We start from the raw sequence: 22,175 nt of genomic DNA, 5'->3' as shown, positions 1-22,175 counted from the left end.
TTGTGTCTAAGACAAAACCCATTTTTATGTAATAAATATCTTAATTACAATTGCAGGTCTTCATTGGTCAAATATTCATGAAAGCATGCATGGAATTACAGTGAGCGGTCAAATCCAAACTCATAGCAGGCTATGTGTGACAAGGGCTCCTGACAAATACAATTTATTTTTCTAATAATAGGATAGAAAAACTCCCTATGAAGAGGTTTCCCCAAATTAAGCTCAGATTTGAAATAATGTATAACAACCCAGATGTTACAGAGTCAAGTAAAAGTGATTTAAGAAGCAATTTCGTAACATTTCACTGGCCTTGTTTTAATTTATTTCTTCCGCARCACTAAACGTAGCTGATGCTAGTTAATAAAAGTGAATTTAAAATATAGCCYGGCCCATAACTGCTTAGGTTACCCCTACTGTGACTAAGAGTGTATTTTTTTTTATAACAAAACAAGAGGATATGCAAAAAAATTGCCAGCTGTTAGCAAACATGGTTTAAAGCCAGCTGCACTTCAAAATAAAATATCCCTAGTGACTTCTTGATGTAAGCAACCCAGATGTAGCAGCAGCCCATGCATTACCAGAATCAAATGGATTTAATAGCCTATTTAAATTGCTTCATTTACTAATATTATACTCTTCCTGTAAGGAACAAATAGAATAGGTTAATTTGGGGATTTTTGTCCCTATGTTTCTGTGTTACTTATATATGGGTTTTAGTAATCCATAAGCCCTTTATGTGTTGAAGCCTATTTTACTTGCATTGACTTTCAAAGGAYGGTAAAATTCAAGGATTAGGACAAGTTACACCAGAGGCAATGCAAAACCATTTTCCTAGCTACTAGTAAGTCCCCATCAAGAGAGGAAAAAAAAAAAAAAGCTCTATCAAAGGTTATCACAACTCTTTGATGCAGTGGTGGGTAATATAATACATTCACATAATGCTGCTGTATCAGACGCTGTCAGCAGTAAATCACAAAGCCCAACACGCTGATTTCCATCACCAGCCTGACACCACTACTGCATGTACGTCTTCATTAACATTATTTTATTGCCAGGGGCTATTTAAAAAAGAATGCAGGAGAATGTAACACTGCGTGTGGATCATTAGCTTTTAGTTACTATTCTAATTCTCCACACCAGCAAATGAAGTGTAAAAATAGCCYGCAGCCTCTGCCACCTGCTTCCCAGCCACTGTCCAGTGGTTAATATTTGGACTCTTTTTTCATGCAGCTGGTCTTCTACTCAGTGGGAGCCTCCCTTTCTGCTCCTGGGGAACCACCATGAAATGTCATTTATCATGGCTATAGAAAAAGCCCTGTGACTTTATTTTTTTTCTTTCCACTAAATAGAGGAAACAGCTGTGCTTTCTACCTTAACGTTATTTAAATATTTAGTGAAGTGGCTGCCTGGTTTTGTCATCATGTAGATCATCAATAACGACACAGGAGAGCACACACTATCTGCCATAAGGACATAATGCCACTGATTGCATAAAAATGSTAATGCTACAAACACACTTTTGATAACAAATTACCAAATTATCCTGGAATCTGATGGTAGACAGGTTTCTCCATGTCTCCCTTCCTCCCACTCTGGGAAGGCACTAAATGGCTTTAATGTAATTATGGCTGAGCTCAGWAGAGCCATTGTGTGAGCGCAGCCCCAAGGCTGCCTGTGCTCCAGCAGCGCTCGCTGTCGATGTGCCAGGTGAGCACAGGGGACCTCAGCACGCAGCTGCACCTCTCCCTGGCACACTGCAAGTCACACTCAGACAACCCAGCAAAGCACAGAAATAAAATAAAAACCCAAAGCTCTTCTCTCACCCATAGTACACATTTGCTCTCATCTGATTTCTGACGTGGCAGAGGCTGAGCCTCTACACAAACTGCTGTCATGTGAAAGAAACTGCATTACTAGGGCCCTTTTTCCTAAGCTCTTCAGTTTGTACAGAGCAGCAAAAGTATTGCAAGGATGACAAGTTGAGCACAAGAGGAATATGAGTTTGTTWTTCATTTGAAACAGAACACACCTGAGCATCTTTTAGGCCTATATGAAACGCTCTGTCAAAGAGAACATCATTTATTGATATCATTGAACTACTGTAACTACTGTGTTCTTCCCCAATACTCCTATGTCATTTTTGTCAGGAAACAAAACAATGACCTGGATTGCTGAAATAGCATTGTAAGTCCTTCCTTGATCTTCCCTGCTGCCCATGTAATTTCATGGATTGTGAAGGTCATGCTCAGTCCGCAGGTATAGGAAATTTTAAATGCTTTTAATTAGCTGCATGACTTAAATTAACCTTTATTACAGGAACACTGCATATTTTGACTGAACCTTCTAATAGCTCTTTTACTAGAATCATCCTTGGAATAAACATTAAAAGATTTATTTTTGACAGGCTATTCACCTTTGRAGTAAACCACTTTTATCTGTGGAAAAATTTTCGGCAATAATCAAAAATTATTTTAAATCCTTTGTTCAGTTTCACAGTGCTGGTTCTTTTTTAAATTATGAAAAGTTACAAAAATAAATTTCCAGTGTTGATTTTAAAGCATACTCTATTAAAGCATCAAAAATTTTCTTTAGCTGTTTCCATATATTCTCTTGGTGCTTTACCAGTTGACTCATGGATGTTCAGACACACACAAATATGCGTGACTCAAGAACTGAACAAATGTAGAGGGAACTATGAGGAGATGAGCAGAAAGCTCATCTACTCTCCCAGTTGCTTCCATCCTCTGAGTCAGTTGTCCTGCCTCACCCCAGCTGAGCTTCTTGCTGAGGGTGTCTGAGGAATTGCTGGGAAAAGCAGTGATTGCAAAACATCAGGAGCAGATGGGCTGCAGAGATGGCATACAGCCTGTGAAGGTACCAGGTTGAACCTTATATTTAGGAAAACAGGACAGTTTTAGGACAGATGAGAAACTGAGATGCAGAAAGAATTTAATTTAGGTCTGCGAGGTGGAGAATAGTCTGAGGAAAAGCAGACAGTTGACACAGAAGGTGCTGCCTTTGCCTCTGGAAAGGCAATATCCCAGTGTATTTACTATTACCAAGTACATTAGATTAAGAACTGAGGTTTTATGCCCACAACCAGAGATTTCTGGTTTTCTCCTTGTTACAAGTGGGCATGGTGAAAGTCTGTCTTTAGCAAAACAAGGGTCGTATCACATGGCAGTACCAGACTAACTACAAAAGTCAAGCAATAATTCAGTCTCCTGCAAAGCACCAAAGGGTGCTGTGTCAACAGGAGGTATTGGCTGCCAGCAAGTGGGGTGGCAGGAGGGGATTCTTTAGGGACATCCCACACCTATCACTACACCAAGGTTTTTAACCTGTACYGATGATCTCACTACATGTTTGGTTTACATGTCTAAAAAACCCAAGAGCTAAAGCATCTACATAGAGTCTTGTCATCTGTGCTCACCACATGTCAAGGCAGGTGGAATATTCGGTGGATCCCAGCAGGACATCTGGAGGCCTGTACCATAGGGTTACMACTTCATTGGAATATGTATGACTAGGAACTGATTTAGCTCTTGCGAGACCTGTGGGGTAAACACAAATAAATTAATGTAAATAAAGAAAAGAAATAGTTTGCTGCACAATTACAGTCTGAAAGGATGTATGAGCACATATCATGTAATGTGACAGCAGGTTGCAAGCTTATTTTTTTTCTAGAGCAGGAGTATACATCTTAATAGTAGCATCTATCAYTTAGTACCTGGTAAACAGAGCTGTGAATATTATGAAGGGATAATAAAATACACTTTTCATAATGACAACCACAGGCCCAAGAGAGATAAAAAGATAGACTGTGGTATACCTAAATAAAAGACAAATAAATAAATAAAGATTTTAATTGCCATTAACTGCTCATCCTCAGGAATGGACAGTGTTCCATTTCAGTGTTATTTAGAAAAAGAAAATGAAAGGGAAACTCYCAGACAAATGATGCCACAGATGAAATTTGGCTTTCTAGGGAAGCCTAAGGAAACCTTCCACAGTTTACACTGCAAAGCCCAGCCTGCTTATTCAAGTTTATGTTCGAAAGCTGTAGACACACTTACACATTACCATTCAAATAAATATTAATATTGCAGTAATGCGGCAGAAAATGGTATGTGAAAAATTCCTCTCTCTCAAGAATTGTRTATTGGCAATGCTCCAATTTCAGAAAGCATTTCAATGAAATCTGTGGCCTACTAAAGTTATAATATTTACAATTGTCTCTTAAGCTTGTCAGTCATTTAAAATAATTCACATTACTGCACAATCTATCTCATGTAAAGAGAATCATCATATCCTAAACACAGAAGTTTACACATATGTTTCTCCTACAAAAGACTCTCTCCTCCAGAAAATGGAAAGAGATCTTCAGTGCTAAGGTGACTGTTCCTATCATGGGCCTGCARATGTTTTTTCCACATTATCTGTTCCTAGCTACTGCCTTGAGACCATCCACTCCCTTGCTGGGAACACTGGACATGCACAAGTAATGGAAATCAGRAGAACACAGCACTGGGTGCTTTTTTGCATCTTCCAGAAATACTGATTTTCTTTTCAGAAAACAAATGGAGTTATGATAACAGAAGGTCGTGGTTTACACTCTACAGAAACAAAGAAGCAAAGTCATGCACTCAGAAGAATATAAGCAATGTGAGAATTCCCAAAGGAGTATAGATGAGAGTCCTTTGCCCCTTTATTCTTAATACACTGGAAAAGCTATTTAAGAACATTTACTGTCAGTGAATATATCTCCATGGCAATGATGGCCAATCTTGCCAGCAGATTGCATTATCAGCTGATTATAGCAATTAGACCAGTGCAGGGGAATAATTCGAATTGTATGCCATGATTACATTTGAAACATGAATACRTATTTTTTTTTAAGTTTCCACACCTCCATTTCTTTAAGGTTTGTGCACGTGGCCATCAGCTTGAAGAGCAATTTGGCTTACAAAGACAACCCAGGGCTGGCCAGGTACAGCCCCAGAGAGGCCAGAGGAGAGGTCACATCATCTGTTCCATCTGCCTCTCCCTCCAGATTAATGGTTTTGCTTCTGGGAAACCAGAAACCCCCAAAAGCTCTAACAGGTGAACAGTTCTTGTTCCTGGCATACAGAACCATTAACAAACAAGCCTGAGTTTCTGATCATCTCTATTTCATGTGACAAAATTGAAGCAGTAATTCCCTGAATTTGTGGATAYTGACCTACTACTATTAAGCAATGTCAAAATTATAAAAGGATTTGAGAAGTCTAGATGGTGAAGGATTTCACCTTTTCTTGCCTGTCTGAGCCCTCCCCATTAGTCTTGTCTGAGGAAAATTGAATTCGGTTGCAAATTGTAATTTTCTACCAAGCTTTCACAGGAGAAGAGGCATAACCAGGTGGAGAAAGGCCTCGAAGAAGCCAGCAACATCATGTATTTTTGGAAAAACTGTCAAAAACATTTAGAGCTTGTGGGTAGACAGGAATGAGTATCCACCTTGCCAGAAATCATCTTGCAAATCATACCACAACCATGCTTGCTGGCCAGTTTCTGCCACTTTGCTGACCAGGATGGAGCTTTCCAAGCGTTATGGTCAGCCCAAGCACACCTTTCCTCCWCTCCTGCGACTGCTCCACACGGAACAATCCTCCTCTCCTGCTGGGAATGCCACCCACGCTGTTTCCTCAGTATAGTGCTTCTAGACCTCCTCCACCTCTAATCCATTCCAGGTTAATGAAAATCCATGTGATTTTCAAAGAATGGCCCTTTTGGGCCAGTCCGAGCTTGTTGGACAGCTAAATGTTTTTCTTTAGTCCATTCTTCACTCCTGAAACACTATGAAAGTTTCCTTTGAGGTTAGCTGCTGCACCTGGCTTCTCAGTTATAAGAGGATCAAAAATGGAATTGAGAAATGTTTAAACAAAATCTTAATTTGCAAAAGCAAGCTGAGGCCATACATTGATATCAGAGAGCATGGCCAGGTTTAACAGGAACCTGTTAAACCATAACAAAAARCTTGTGACTACAGGCCACATGTTTTAAGTTGTTTTCCTAGTTGGCCACATACAMTGCTTTGGAAATTAAATGGCTCAATGGAAAGCAGAAGTGAAAAACCAAGGGGAAATACTCACAAAASCTAAAATTTGGAAGGGGAAAATCTGGCACAGTCCCACTGCTCAGCCAGTCACTCCCCTTGGGCAGGACTGACAGGACCTGAACCAGGCTAATGCCTCGGAGGAGCTGCTTTCTCACAGGGAGGGAGCAACCTTTGCTTTTCCTGAATAATGCTCTGCATAAAGAATGCGGTTGCAATAATGAACWCGTGCACTCAAAGACTCAAAATTAATGCAAATGTGTCTCATTGCATGTGAGACATGAAAAAAAACTCTCATCTTTCAGATATTATAATTTATATTATAAAAAGAATGCAATCAAAATATATACATGAAACACCAAAAAGATACTGCATTTCTTGTTTTGATTGTCCAGATGCAAATAGATGACAGTTACCTGGCTTTTGTCAAATATCCTTTTGCAAGGATATTTGCTACATATTTTACACCCCTTTACACATCCAAATATGCTTACTCATGCAAAATTTATTTAAGCACATCCTTCAACTGAAAGAAAACTGAAGGGTAGGATTAATTAGCACAGCATGTTCGATCACTTTCTTTAAGGGTTCCCTGTCTGTTTCCATGGTTACACTACAGGAAGAATGACAATCTCATTTTAAAAAAAAACAGACCTTATAGGGGATCATCAAAACTTCAAACCTTAATGGCCAGTGTGCATAAAAGCCAAGAGGTAAATGGCAGATCACCAGGTGAGTACCCAATATTTACAYATTGCTGCCTGAGCAATCTTTTAGCCTGGGAAGGTGGAGGAAGGATCTCCTGACAAGCAGTGAACTCCCCTCCAATTCCTGTGTCTTATGAAAGATAAAAGGTCAACAAATGTCCTGCTGTTGCAGCCCTATTTTGAAAGAAAGAATCCAAGCAAAAAAAGTCCCAGTTATTAAAATTAAGGTGGTGTCAGACCCACTGGGGAACTTGTGTGTAATTATGGGAAGGACAGACACTGTTTGTTAATGTTCAGTTCATAACAGTTAATGTTCTCCAGGCAGTGACTTCTATGACCATTATTTATCCAAAATGAAGGAAGAAACTGTTCTGATGCATTACATGCTACAACATCATCTAGCATCACTGTGGCACAAACCACAACTTAATTTTAACTCATTCATTAAACAACAGCTCAAGGTACCCTGGGAAGCCCTGTATTTAMAATACAGAGTGAATGATGTATGCTTATGTATGTTTATGCCTTTAACACAGAAAATCCCCTGCTGCTTTCTACTCTGAACAAAAAAAAAGAAAAAAAAAAGAAGAAATTTCTTCCTTGGTAAACACAGTTGTCACTGCTTTGTCTGGCTCAGAGGATGTATCTGATTTTACCTAGGATCAATTATTGACAAAACATATTGCACTGATTTATCACTGTAATTTTTAAATTGTATTTGGCTTTTACAAGAGGCTGTAGCCACATCCAGACTCGAGACCTATCCAATACATGCATCTTTGGCTACAYGAGCACAAATATTAATATTTGATATCTCTCTAGCTGCAGGATAGCTTTCTAGTCAACTTCATATGACAATCAGGAAGCCTTTGTTCACAGCAAATATGATTCTGCACATGAGAAAACCAGTCACGTCTGCAAAAACAAAGGCTTACCAACCATGYACATGGTTTCCCTTTTTATTATACCTTAAATGTGTTGAGCAGTTTATTATTTTGATTCAGATATATTTAAAAAGGCTCTAGCAAGCATACTAAAAATTGCAGTGGTTTTCTTGTTGCTTTTCCTTGATTCAGATTCTTTATGTGTTTCCTTTTTTAGCTTCCTGTTTTGTTTATTTAACAATTACTTAGTTTGAGGCAAATGGCTTATTGRACCATAACTATGAGTCAGTAATAATATTAAAATGTTGCCAATGTATTCTGTTGTAGATCATGGACTGTCAACTTAACCTATTTACTCAGCTACTTGTTTTCCAACAGAAGCACATTTATTCAGTGAATACCTGACTGACAACAACAAAACCCAAAAATTAAAATGTGTGGAGACACTGACACTGCTTCAGTGAAGCAGTCAGCACTCTAACCCAGAAGCCAGTTCTTGGCAATCAAAAGTGTCCTGCAGCCTTTAGGTCCCTCTGCTGTTTATCTGAATGCATCTGCCTCCAACGTGCAGCTTTACCAGAGTATCTGAATTAAATTCCTTTCAAGTAAGATAAATTACCTACAATATCCTATGTCCTAGTCCTAATATAGCCATTAGCTTATGAYAGTGCTGTTCATTTATAAAAGTTACTCACTATCAGAGGGAGACTAATTAGAATCTCAAATTAGTATTCCCAAACCGCACTTGAGCAATGACTAGTCTTCCAAACGGGAGTGCAGGAGTCAGTTTTCAAGAGACAGAGAGAAGTAAGACAAAAGGCATGTGTGCCTCTCAGCCTGTCTGGTTTTTCCAGCTGTTATCAGCTGTTCTAATAAAAGATTATTTTCCCCTACAAGACTTATCTCATAYATGTCTTCACACAATCACTTACAGTAACACAGATGATAATTATTCTAGTCTGTTAATGGGGCTCAACTGTCAATTGACAAACACAAGTTACAGAATGGGGAGACACAGAAATACTTTTCCTGCAACCAGAAAGAACAAYCCGAGCACTCGTGAAAAGTTTTTGTCTCTTTCCAAATCCAAATTCCAAATCCAGCATCATCTTTTTTGTTATAACCTCTCTCCTCTGCCCCCTGTGTCACCCAAAGGATCACAGGGAATAGAAAAGAAGGATACAAGAAAGAGCTCAGCTCTTGGCTGTGTATCGCAAGATCCATTTGGTTAATTTATCTGAAAGCTATTGTAGCTATAAAGCTGCTTATCTCTTTGCTTTAAAATCCTTATAAATACTTTCTGATACGTTTTGAAAAAAGCACACTGATTTTGAACAGGTCTCATGACTGACAAATTAATTTATAGTCTGTAAGCAGGAAAAAAACACACTAAAAATTGGGTGCTATGTAAAAAGTGGTACAGAAATACAAAAGAAATATACACTCCACTTTTGACACCAGGAAAATATATTTACTGCCATGGCATTCTGGGTCAGCATGAATATATTCAAACTGCCTCTGCTAGTCTCTGGAAGTAGAAAAATAACAGTGTGGGTGGAAAAAAAACAAAGGAAACAAACTACATTAACATTATAAACATTCACACAGATGTTAAAAGCAAACAGACTCAAGGACAGTAAGCAATTTTACATCAGAGATGACTTTTGCATTACAAAAAATACAYGAATTCATTATGGACATGGTATACATGTCCACAATTGTCTTAACAGCTATTTGATTTAAATCTTGGTTTCCAGATTCTGGATCTTTACTTAACAATTTGTTGTGTCATAAGAAGTCTATGAGAGGATAATGTCCTCTRCTCACATAAATGTCCCAGCAGGCACACACCACTTTGCTAATAAGGCTRTAAGTGAAAATGTCAGAATTACTCATTCCACAGTGAAGTTATTAGGTTTGAAGCAAAGAGTTAACAATTGCTGAACAGATGGTTTTAAATTGGAAAGATCTGCAGAGTGCAGGGAGGAAGTTCTAGAAAGGACAAACAGGCAGAAAATAATTCTTCACTGAAAATGAGAGCWAATGCATCTCAGGATATTTTAATATTCCTTCAGAAAAGAGAGAAAAAAGGGAAGCAGCTATGAATGAATGAGCTTAATCAATACTGGACAATTATTTKTGTAATAGTAATAATTTATATGTGGAATTTTAAGACATGAGTAATGAACTTGTTGAAGACAACAAAGGTAACAGACCACTTTCACACAGTTTTGAGGTATAAAKGTTTCATTGCCATTAGGATTTTCCCCTAACAAATCAAAGGAACTGAGAAAAGGGAAAAAAAAAAGAGATTCAGGAGAACAGTGTGGCATGGAGACAAATTGAGATCTATGGATCTCCTATTTGGTGAAGTATAATAGGCCATCAAGCACCMAACATGGAAGCTAACAACCTTCTGCAGGCTATTGTGTTTGAAGCTAGCAATCTATTGTGATCTCTACCTTTGCAACTAAAAGCAGGACTGCAAGAGTCATTTCTGGATGACTCCATCTAGCATCCAAGTAAAAATGAACCAAACCTTTTCAGCCTGGATAACTTATCATTTGATAGCTACTTGACATTTGGCATGACACAGGTTAAATAGAACATAGCAATAAAGAAATAAATATACTTGCTCTGTGCTCTCCAACACTGATGTTTTTTAGAAAATCATCACGTAGACAAACTGCCTCCCCCTCCACTCAGGTGCAAAGAGGTCTAAACACACACCAGATGCAAGTCACTARTATACAGGGCATCAGTACAATTTAAATCTTTCTAGTTTCTGCCTGCTGAAGAACTATTTAGTATGCACAATTTGGTGTTACTGTAGTGATTCATCCAAATAGAAAGACAAAAGMTAAGTTTCACTGACAATTTTATGTTCAAACATCTAATCCCCGTAATTTATACCCAGGTAATTTGGTTTCTGAGCTGACCATACAACACTGGCAGTGACAAGGTGATGCCATGTGCTGCTCTGTCCAGCTGTGGAAGGGGTCCACACCTCAGTGAAGTGAACCCATATAGTGCTGGACAAAAGGCAACAATAGCAGCATGGCTACTGGGATGTTACTCTATGGAGTGATTTATTCCAGTGGGATCAGTTTTGCTGACCTATCATTTCCTATCTAGCTGTAAAATATCTGSACAGCCTTGATGAAGAGCATACCTCAAGTCATGGCCAGCTATTAAAAGCCTAATCAAGTAGCTGCAAATTTATTTGAACTTGTCAAGGAAAAGTAGTTTAACAAGAACAGGACTACATGGAAAAGCAAGTATTTGAACAATATTAACATCTACAGACAAATAGTGCTGTGAAAATCAGATCTAACAAGTATTATATTTATAAATCCATCATTTGACATTACCCTGCAGGAGTGGAATCTGCAAATTTGAAAAACTGTCACCCCATGGCTACTGAAACCACCAATTCTTACAACACAAGGTCTGACTTACGTATGACACAATTCCATAGCTAGTATCCACCAGATCCTGGCCCCTGTATGGCAGAGCCAGACTCCTTTTCCAGCCAAGCTGTCCCCTGAGCACACATTCCTGCACTGCAGAATGCACCTGGATTTGATCCCTTGTCCAGCCTCAGCTTGCAAACCACGACTGCCTTGCCTGGCACAAACAGCTCTCCAGAGCTCATGGAGTTTAATCCAGGCTGTTTGCAGCACCCAAGACAGACTATTTGTAGATAAGACAAATATTCAGCCGACTTTTGTCATTGCTACAGTGTGATACTTCCGAACTTTCGTATTCCCTTAGTAAGTCTAGCACTGCCTGGGAGTTCTACCAAAGAACTCCAGTCCATTTTACATGTGTTGTCACATTAATACGTACATTCACATACTGGATAACACCCACAGCATCTAAAGGCACATCTGACTGCACAGGCTTAAGTCAGAGAAAAGTTATCTGAAAACAGACATTGGTGCAAAACTAACAGAACTGAAGAAAACCCTCCATTAAAAACTTTTTTCAATACAAAGACAAAATAACTACAAAATAACTTGAAGATTTCACTAATTTTCAAAACTGTTTCAATTTTGCTTTCAAGAGTGAAGCCATTAAGAAAATCTGTATAAGCACTGTTGCTGTAAAGAAATATAAAGCAACATCTAACAAGAGAAATCTCTTGAGTCTCAAATTCACSTCTTCAACTGAATCACTCCCCAAAATTCATTTAATGTATATGTCATCTTAAATTATCTGAATCACAAATCTTAGAAGAAAAGTCTTATGTGAGAGACATTCCAATAGGCTTAGGTCTAAATGATTATCTGACTTTAGATCAGTAATAAGGCATCCATATTCCTGCAGTCACCTAATCAGTTCTTAATACAATTTTGTCAAAGAAAAAGAAGAAATGAAAACAGACAATTTAATTTTTTTAGAAGTTACATTAGAAGGGCATTAAGGCTATTCCTTAACAGTATGATTCTGAAAACACGCAGTTAAAAAACAACTGCTTCTAATGCAGCATCTTTCTCTAAAGTGATAATGAACACTAAAATGCCAGAATGGCAAAACTGGAGTTATACAATCCAATCTAGTCCTTTATGTACAGATGTAAGCCTACCAAGTCAGTGGAACTGCAAAACCCTGTGTTGCAACTTACAAAAGTGAAAATTTGTTTGTCCTGAAACCAAGCCATTCTTTTATCTGTCCTTTAATTAAACTTGAGGATGATGGATGTACTTCTGAATGCAACACCCAATAAAAATTACCTGCAGATTGCAAGAAAAGCATCCCTAATAGTATTTTGACCACCGACAAAACACCACTGTCAGACTGTTATTGAAGCATTCCATGCTTTATTTAAACCATTTACTATATCAAATTTGCATGCATGAACCAATGGCTAGTACAGGTAAGCATGTATCACTAAATACTGTGTCCTGCAACCTGTGCAGCAAAGCTGGTKTAATCCTGAGTACTGTAAGACAGAACAGGCGAAGAACTGCCAAAATTTCAAGAAGCTAACATTAGGCATTTATGTTTAGTAAGTCCATCTCAGTGATCTGCTACCTTTTTTTCTTATKCATCCTTTGCCTTTTTTTAAATTTATTTAGTTGTTTTCTAAGGTCTAGAGACAATTTAGAGCTGAACCAAATTTCCAGCCTCCCCGAAGAGTCCAGAAATAACTTAAAAAACATTTTATACTTTGCTTTTATCCTTAAAAGCAAATACAGTCACAAGAGCAAATAAATTTGATGCCCGAGTGACTTAAAAATTGCTGCAATAAGAAGGATATGAATATGTTCATGGCTGTGGGTGGGAATAGAAGAGATTACATCTGAAAATCTCCTCCGACCTCATCTACAATGACCCCACCAAAGAATTGCTGTACAATTTGACAAATTATAAGCCCTAAAAGCCAAAGGTGGGAAAATTTACCTTGGAGAAGAGCTTGAGAACTATTAACAAGGTGAAGATCTAACCTGTCTTTATCCCTACCATGTAGATCAAAAGTTACTCAGCACCATTTTCTCCCCATGCAAAGCGGTTTCTGATGTTTCCACATCACCCAGACAAAAAGCTGCTGATACCTATCTCCCGCTTTTAAGTTTTCTAACTTTGGATGTTTCAAATTATAAGACCAAAAGGTCAAGTGAAGTTTGGTTATTTGTAATATACCTAAGGGTAGCTACCTGGAATTATCATTTATTTCTGTAGTTTTTGTAAATGGAAATTGCTGGAGAAGTGTTAAATATTGCTAAGACAAGCATTGCCTGATCACCTCTGGCTATCATCAAGGCTAACTGATGCAGGGAAAACTCTCATCTTAATGCAGGTAGCCCTGCAAGCATGATTTAAATTTATATCAGGACAAATTATGCATCTATGAATACATTAATACAACCAGAACTGTGTCTTTCAGAAGGAATGAAAAAATTCATGCATAAATTATTAAGAATTACCTAGATAAAAAGTGACTGTGTTGCAGAAAGGTAAGGTTTTAAACTGTCTGGGACAAAACAAATGGTGTTATAAATTACAGAGCCATCATTTCTTTAAAATGCAATCTCAATTAGGAAATTATTTCAGACCGTGTTAAATGGCACATTTCTCTTAATGAACTGCCAGTTCTGTTCACGTTAATCTTTTTCTTTGCATATCAATATTTTTGTTCTGACCGATGAAGATTTTTTTCTTTTTTAATCCACACCTTTCCCAGTTAACCTTTAATATCTACACAGCTGATTATTTCCTGAGTAAAATAAATCTGCATAACTATTAACACAGTAATGACATTAAAGTAATTTTAAAACTTGCCATAACTTTCCCACTATATAATGCAGTATGTTCTCTTAAATAAGGAAACATAGAACAAAATTATACTCAGAGCAATAAGGCAAAGACAGAGAGTACTATGGGGGCTACTTAGAAACCTATATTCAAAGGCTTTACCATGAGTAGTACCTTTTTCTACAGTATTTTTTTCCTGTTAGTGCTGTAACAGGAACAAGCAAAGAAGCTTCAAAACAATAAAGTTTTAAGGAAAATTTGATATTTAAATACAGGTGGTTGTAGCCATGGTAATCAAAAGGATGTGAACTAAGGCTATGACAGAAGCAAGATGGGTAAGAAGAGAAAATGTTCTCATATAAAAATGATAGAATACCATCACATGATCAAATAAGGCTTTTTTTTCCAAATAATACCATATTTGTTTTAGATATATCTAAAGATTCATTTGGATGGATGGATCTGTTTTGCACAGACACCAGACCGCAGTTCTCCATGTCTTTAGTGCAATTGTCACATAAGAGCCTAGCTCACACTTAGGTGGGCCATACAAGACAATAAAAAAAGAAACATGATTCTCATAATAACACAGCACTGAGCTAGCTGCAGGAARGATAACATTCAAATCCCATGTTCTTCTTAAGAACAAAACACTGAAACAGATTTTCCATCACAGTTGTTTTAATGGTGTCATAACCAACTTCCTTTATTATCCTTAATGGATAATTAAGATGCTTTCCTCCTATTTAAAGCCTTGATATAACTCTAACTTGTAACAATAGAGAATTGGATTGAACCCTAAGTAATCTGAGATGTGTTTAACAGGGGACTCATTTAGTGAGTCACACCAATCTCCAGGCCCTTCATGCTTTTTAAAAAATAAAACATTTTCCTTTTCAGTCAATAATCCTACACAGTGTGTCTCAGTGGGAAGAGCTTAAGTTACAGCATCTGCTTTAGTAAGTGCTGAAAAGACTGGTATTTAAAGAATTTTAATTTCAATTGTTAGAAAGCAATCAGTGAAGACTGGCATAGACAATAATTCAGTATGTGGCTCCACTCTGTAATAACTATTGGCAGAGAGAAGTTAAAGTCTTAGCTGAATACAGAACCCCCTCACAGATTTTGCAATTGCTGTCTCCAGAGAGTAAACTCGTGTCAAATCTATTCTTTCTTCATAGACTATGCAWCCCAATTTCTGCCTATAAGGAATTCTTCCTGTGTTGACTCTTACGTGGTAATTTTTTATACAGATTTAACTGGTACTCTATAAAACCATCAGACCTATGAAGCAAATTAGATGGAGATCCATGGTGAAAATGACAAACCAAATAAATATGAAAAGAAAGAAACATTTCCAGCACCACTGGACCACACTTGCTCCTACATCTTCAGCTCTGAAACAACCCTTTAGCCCAAATGCCAAAAATCAGATCTACCCCTTTGCACGGCTGTTTTTTGAAATTTTCTACCACCAACCCATCTCCCTCCCCATTTGACCACAGATCTGACCATGACAACAGAAGGTCACAAGCACAGCATAKGAAGCCTTTTCTCCTGGGAGTGAAAGGGAAGGAAGCAGCTGTGACTGCTCCCTGACAGCAACCAGTTACACCATTACAAACTGAGAATGAAGGTCTGGGGGKGGAGGGAAAGCCTATCATCCTGGGAAAGCAAAATAAATAACATGGCAGCCTATCACAGSTCTCTGGGTCCACAGTGCCCACAGCTTTTGCAGCCTACAACATTTATCTTTCCCCCAAGAAAAAAGGTTTGAGGGTGCCATAGCCATCTATCAGCTCTGCTCCGAAGCTCTGGCCTCACTCTGTGTGGACAGCAAGGGCTCCTTACCCTGACTCAGTGATCGAGGCTATTCCAGGACAAACACAGTCTGCTCTGCTGCTCCAGCCCCAAGTGCCACTGCAAAGAGCATTGTCAGCTTCTGCTCTCCATATTAATGAGGTATTTACAGTTAATTACAAAAATAACCATGCATTATAAAGTCCTGAAAGCTGACTCAGGTTTGTGCAGTTTGGGGTTCACTTTCCAGGTTTCCTTTTCTTCAACTTCCTCACAGCATGGTCACCAAAGTCATCTTCATTTCTTGATATTTAATACTAGAATCCTCAAAGAACCCCATTACTGTCCTTCCCRAGGGGTACAAGAACCAATTTTTCAAATTTCAAAGGCTGTTATCAGAAAGGAACAGGCTGCACCTGGGGTAGCAGCAACCTCCCRCAGCAATATGGGAAAGAAATGTCCTTTTTCTCTATGTTCAACTCACACAGGGTGCTAGARGGGTCTGTGGAGCTATGTTCAGTGTAAGCAGGTTTGTCAGGCCTCTGATACCCGATACCCAGACAGTTTCCAGCCCCTCTCCAGTGCTGCAGAAGSGCTGCTGTGGAGGGCAGGAGCTCTGCTGGGCCAGGGGTGACCAGGCTGCTCCTACAGCTCACCCCAAATGCCAGGGGCTGCAGTGTTCCTTAGGCTCACTTAAAGCTGGGTGACCAAAGRGAGCCAGCCTACAAAACTAGAGGCACTCTCAGAGGAGTTTTGCKAACAATTTCATCAAGCTTCACTGACAATGTAATACCAGCTCTGTGGGCACTGAGACAACTCCTCATATCAGCATCTTCAAGAACTGATACTCTGTGGAACATTTATACAGGAAAAATGTAACAGTTATCCATGCAAGCAATCTTTTATGCTATTCAGTCTTTCATTTGAATTTTATACAGTACATTATAAGGAAATTCTTATGGGATTCTTACTGTGAAGAAAAAAAAGCCTGATTTTTTTCAACTTGTCAACAGAGTATTAGCAATTTTAACAGTAAGCTATATAGGAATAACTTTGTCGCTCATACCTCCATCATGCTCTCCACAGAAAAAAACTATATGGAAATGCATGGAAACATCCTAATACTCAGCTGCAGTTTTAAACTGCAACTCCATTGAATATAATTCTCTTTATTATAATCCCCAAGTCTCTTTGCTCCTGCTATCCATTATTAATCATTTCAAGTATCTAGAAGGATGCATGGTTGAACCATGACTTGATTCTTTCTTTTACTGCATCAGAGAGCTTTATATTAACGAAACTCCAAAAGCTTAAGGCAGGACTTTCACCATAACACAGACCTSCTGCAGATCCTTACTCATCCAAAGAGATTCCCAAAGACAACAAAAAGTAGTCAGGAAAAGCTTCAGGGTCAGTGTTATTTGAGAGACTAAATGAAAGACATTTTCATGAAGATGTCATGCTGTTTTTTCTCTCCAAAGSCCATTCCCGCACATGAGAAAGAGCAACTCTGGTACTGCAGAAACAAACATTAAAGCATTGAAGTACTAAGTTCCTCATGCTCCTTGATACTCACCCTGCAAAACTAGAATTTGTTGGTAGAATTACTGCAGTTTGAATGGTTTTTTTTAAAGGACTAAGATTAGTAAACAGTGGGGCAAGGACTGAGAGGGAGCAGAAACATCTATTCAAGTATTTTCTAAATTTTTCCGTTTAGAAAATTATCAATCATCAAGTTTTCTTATCCCTGCAAATTATAGTCAAGYTAACAATACTTCTAGACCTGCTGTTCCATATTTTTAAAATGTACTTTGCTATGTAGGTATAGGAGCCTGCACAGTTTATACACTATATCTTGGAGACATAGCACAGAGCAAAAGTCAATATACAAACTGAAAAGAATCCCAGTTTAAGGATGTGATTACACAGAAGGTCCTTGCTCTTACAATAACTGCACAATCCAAACCAGAGACCAAACAGGTCTTCAAACTTCAGATTCACCCATTTCATGCAGTTCACTTCTGTTGCAGGCCTAACAGAAGAGATGAAAGGGAAAAGCAGGGAAGATTCACAAACAAGAAATTCCCTGAGAGACCAACCCCAGCAGCAGGTTGATCATCTCAGAGGTGAAGCAGAGCAAGGGCCCTACCAGTGCCTTGGCCACTTTCTCTCACAACTCAGAAGTGCTTTTAAGGTGTCACATGCTAGTGAAGCCTAAATGTTTTGTTCTCGACTCACATGACCTGATGATTTTCTCAGCTCATTGAAAGGTGATGTCACCTCAAAGATGTAAATCTTTTATCTGAAAATATCTAAAAACAAGTATAACTATGTATTTTTCAACTCAGAGAGCAAAAAACTATTCTAACTAATGGATATGTAAGAGTATCAGATTAAAGGTCCACATTGTYCCTGGAGGTGTCAGAATATTAGATTGCTAGTGGCTCCTATAAAGGAATAAGAAATGAGGCACAAAAAGAGCAAACCATTCCTGGAAAGTCCCACACAGAAGGTGGGACCCACCTCTTACCTGATTATCATCAGCTATTCAGGGACTTGGTGCTGGAGTTTATTAAGTATGATAATCTGCATGCAAACATAACTGATTAGCCAATCTTGATTTAGAACAGTGTATACAATAACTAAATACCGATATCTAATCACTGAGAAACAAAACAAAACAAGCAGGATATTTACTGTCACAGAGCCTCACAAGAAGCATTGGCCCAGTTCAATCTGCCAGATTGCTCAACGCTTAGTTCACTCAGGAGAGCAGAGATTTCATAACATCTCTGGGCTGCTCCAGTGCTGAAGTACTTTCATATTGAGCATTTCCTTSCTCACAGTTGTGTTTCAGCTTGTGRCCATTATCCCCCATCCTCCCACYGTGCACCTCAGTAAAGAGCACCRTCCTGCTGTGCATCACCATCCTCTTGGCAACCAGCTCTCAAGGCACTGGGAGATGCCAGCTTCTCATTTCATAACAGAAGGCAATCCCATGGATCAAATGGGATTCACCTCGACTAAAACTGGCAAAAACTTTCTTCACACCTACAGAAGCTACTTCCAAGAAGCCTCACTCCATTATTTTCTCAGGGATAGTGCTTGGCCAAGTCRGCAGCACTCCAGACCTTCCTCCTTGACCTTCTTGAAAATGGGCAGAACAATAACCTTTCTCCAGTTACTGGGAACCTTCCTCAKTCTACAGTCTTTCAGTGATCACAGAGAGCAGCCTGACAGTGACATCAGTCAGCTTTCCCAGCACCCTCAGGCACAGGGTTTGATTCTTGGGTCAGGAGTTAGAGTCTACATGATGCTTAGGGATCCCTTCCAACTCAGGAGATTCTATGATTCTATGAACTCACACAGGTCAAGATTCCTCTCAAGATACCCAAGATCAGTTATTTTCCACTCACCCCCTTCCTCCCTGAACCACATCTCACATCTCCCATCTCTGAGAACAAAGGCTGTGGGATCTTATTCATTAACACCAAGACAAGGATGGGACAGAGCACCCAGCCTTAGCAGAGTCTGCTTTGACTTATGCCACCCACTAAACATGGAACCGACATTTTCTACAGCCACTTATTGTTTTATCCCACCACGCTCTTCCAGCATTTTGCCTTTGCCTCCTCAACACCGTGTTGTTGCCCATCTTCCCCGACCTTGACACATTTTCTTCCCAGACTCTTCAATCTCCTCACACAGCTCCTGGGGCCCTTCCCACACCTCAGGCCTGTGGTCACTCAAGCACCCTCACACAGARTCAGGGCCTCAGCCGAAAACAGAGGAACAATAATCACTGCCCTGGTCACGCTGGCCAGGATGCCACTGGCCTTCTCAGCTGCCTCAAGTTCAGACACTTTCAACCAGCACTCCCTGGTCCTTTTCCACTGGGCCACTTTCCAGACACTCATTCCCAAGTCTTGCAGCATTGCATGGGTTTGTTGCGACCCAAGTGCAAGACACAGCACTTTGCCTCATTGAATCCCATATAACCGGCCTTTGTCCATCGATCCAGCCTGTCCAGATCCCCCTGCAGAGCCTTCCTACCCTCCAGCAGATCAACACTCCCACTCAACTTGGTGTCAACTGCAAACTGACTGAGGGTGCACTGGGATCTTCTCTTTCAGATCATCAGTAAAGATATTCCATAGGACTGGCCCCAGTTCTGAGCCTCGGGGAACCTCCCTCGTGACTGGCCACCAACTGGATGTAACTCTGTTCACCACCACTCTCCTAGCCTGGACATCCAGACAATTTTAACCCATCAAATTTGCTAACAATTTCATCAAGCTTCACTAACAATATAATACCAGSCAAGAGCTGCCAGCTTCACCAGGAAAATCCTGTGGGAGCCTTTATGGAAGACCTGACTAAAATCCAGGCAGACACAACCACAGCCTTTCCTCATCCTCTAGGCAGGTTACCTGGTCATAAACRATCACACCTGGCTTTCAYAAACCCATACCAGCTGATCCCCCAGCTGTCCATATATGCCATGTGATGGCTCTCAAGATGATCTGCTCCAAGAYCTTCCCTGRCCCTGAGRTCAGACTGACAGGCCTGTAGTTTCCCAGAKCCTCCTTCCAACCCTTCTTGTAGATGRGTGTCACATTTGCTAACCTCTGGTCACTGGGACCTTCCCAACTCACCAGGATCGATGATCAATTATGGAGAGTGGCTTGATGAGCTCTTCCCYTTCAATAGCCTCATATGAATCCCATCTGGACCCGCAGCCTTGTGAGTGTCTGAGTGGCACAGGAGGTCACTAACCTCCTCCTCCTGGATTGCAGGCGCACTGTTCCACTCCCTGTCCATGTCTGTCAGCTCAGCGGGCTGGTGGCCCTGAGRATTACCAGTCTTTCCATTGAAGGAAGAGGCAAATTTCTTATGGTGCTACTCATTAGAGGTTTAAAATATTTTATTACTACTTAAGAGTGACATTTGGGGGAGGAGRGGGGACAAAATAAACAAAGTCATAGACAGTTAGCCAAATTCACACCACAGGATCAAAAATAATTCTTGCACTTCATTCCATCAGAATTCTAATATACTTTAATTTCCTCTGGAATTTTAATTAGATTTAAAAAAGAATGCAGGTATGGTTTTCAAGGACTATTTTTCATAGCAACAATTATTCAAGATGAGGTCTCCCCTATTACATCTTCTCAAGAAAGCCATTTTTTATAGCTCATCTATTTTTCATTTGATAAAGCCTCTATATTCTCCTCTCCTTTTTCATTTGACCGCTGAGTCTTCTCATAAATGTTCATTTCCTAGCAGCTAGAGCACAATGAACAGAAAAGCAAACCACTTTTCATCTGAACAAAGACACTCCCACACAGTGGAGTATCTGTGTCTGGGAGCCCTTCTATAGAAAAACACATGCTCACAGTTATTCAAAGATTCCGCTTCAGCCACAGTGCAATGTGCTGGCAGACATGAATAGCCTTTCTTTTACCTTGTTTATTCAAGAACTATGATCCACTAGCCTGCTTTCAGGTATTTGATATCCTACAGTGAAGAGATTAAATAAGCCTGMCACCAAATGAAAAACTTCAGACAYGATGTTGATTTTTTTGGTAAACTTATRAAACCAGAATCTGAAGGTCTTGTCCTTAGAGAATAAAAGGCCTTTGCTCTAGGATTTTATATTTATTATACTAGCAAAGTCAATCCTATCTCTGACAGAAACTGATTTCTTGATAGGTTCTCTCCTGCCTTGAGAGCATTTGAAAGCAAAGCAACCATCTTTCTAATTTCCATACTGCTCCTCATGTAATTAATCAAGTATACAATCTAAAGCGACTTCCTTTCCAAGCACATTATTGCAAATTAGTCATTCGTGGGAGAAAAACATAAAGAAAAATAGGACTTCATTTTATATCTTGTTTAAGAAGAGTCTCTCGTACTCGGAAGATGGAAGATGGGCTATAATAATACAGAGTTTAAATAAGTAAATATGCACAGGGGCACCCAGAGAGCACATGGGTCTGCTCTCATTTCTCATGCTTCCAGCAAAAGAGGTCATGACCCGTCAGACTTCAACCTCATCACTTCTAATTTTTCATCTTGGTTCTCAGAAGAGAAATTTAACCCATCTGGTTTTAAGTTTTATGAGGTCATGAGCCATGAAAGAAAATCTAGCTTTTTTTTTTTAAAAAAAAAGGAGATATATAATCTTCTCTCTGTGTATAAGAGTAGATTAWGCAGATGTTTCTATTATGTCAAGACACACTTAAAAGTGAAAAAAATATCCTCTGCACAACATTACACATTCATGTGTTTACCACCGTGTATTTCTTTCTGGTTGTACTCACACATTTCTAGCCCCTCTATCAAAGCCATACACAATGGTCAGCCTTAAACTGCTGCCAACACAAAGCTGTGAAAATCCTTCCTTTGGTGTCATCACTGAGATATTTACCC

General features: G+C 39.3%; 1 protein-coding gene across 2 annotated transcripts in view; it reads right to left on the bottom strand.

Moving 5' to 3' along the window:
* CDK14 (cyclin dependent kinase 14) overlaps window positions 1–22,175 on the bottom strand; it is a 310,018-nt gene that overhangs the window by 127,662 nt on the left and 160,181 nt on the right. For both annotated transcript variants that reach the window (XM_057376776.1, XM_057376777.1), the window contains exon 9: window positions 3,434–3,554. In XM_057376776.1, coding sequence (XP_057232759.1) covers window positions 3,434–3,554 — 121 coding nt within the window. The remainder of the gene's footprint in view (window positions 1–3,433; window positions 3,555–22,175) is intronic.

The sequence above is a fragment of the Malurus melanocephalus genome, unplaced genomic scaffold, assembly GCF_030028575.1.
Source record: "Malurus melanocephalus ecotype Western Australia unplaced genomic scaffold, MMel_1.1 scaffold_290, whole genome shotgun sequence".
NCBI lineage: Eukaryota > Metazoa > Chordata > Aves > Passeriformes > Maluridae > Malurus > Malurus melanocephalus.
The sequence above is the reverse complement of the archived record's forward strand: the minus strand, read 5'-3'. Positions and strand labels throughout refer to the sequence as shown.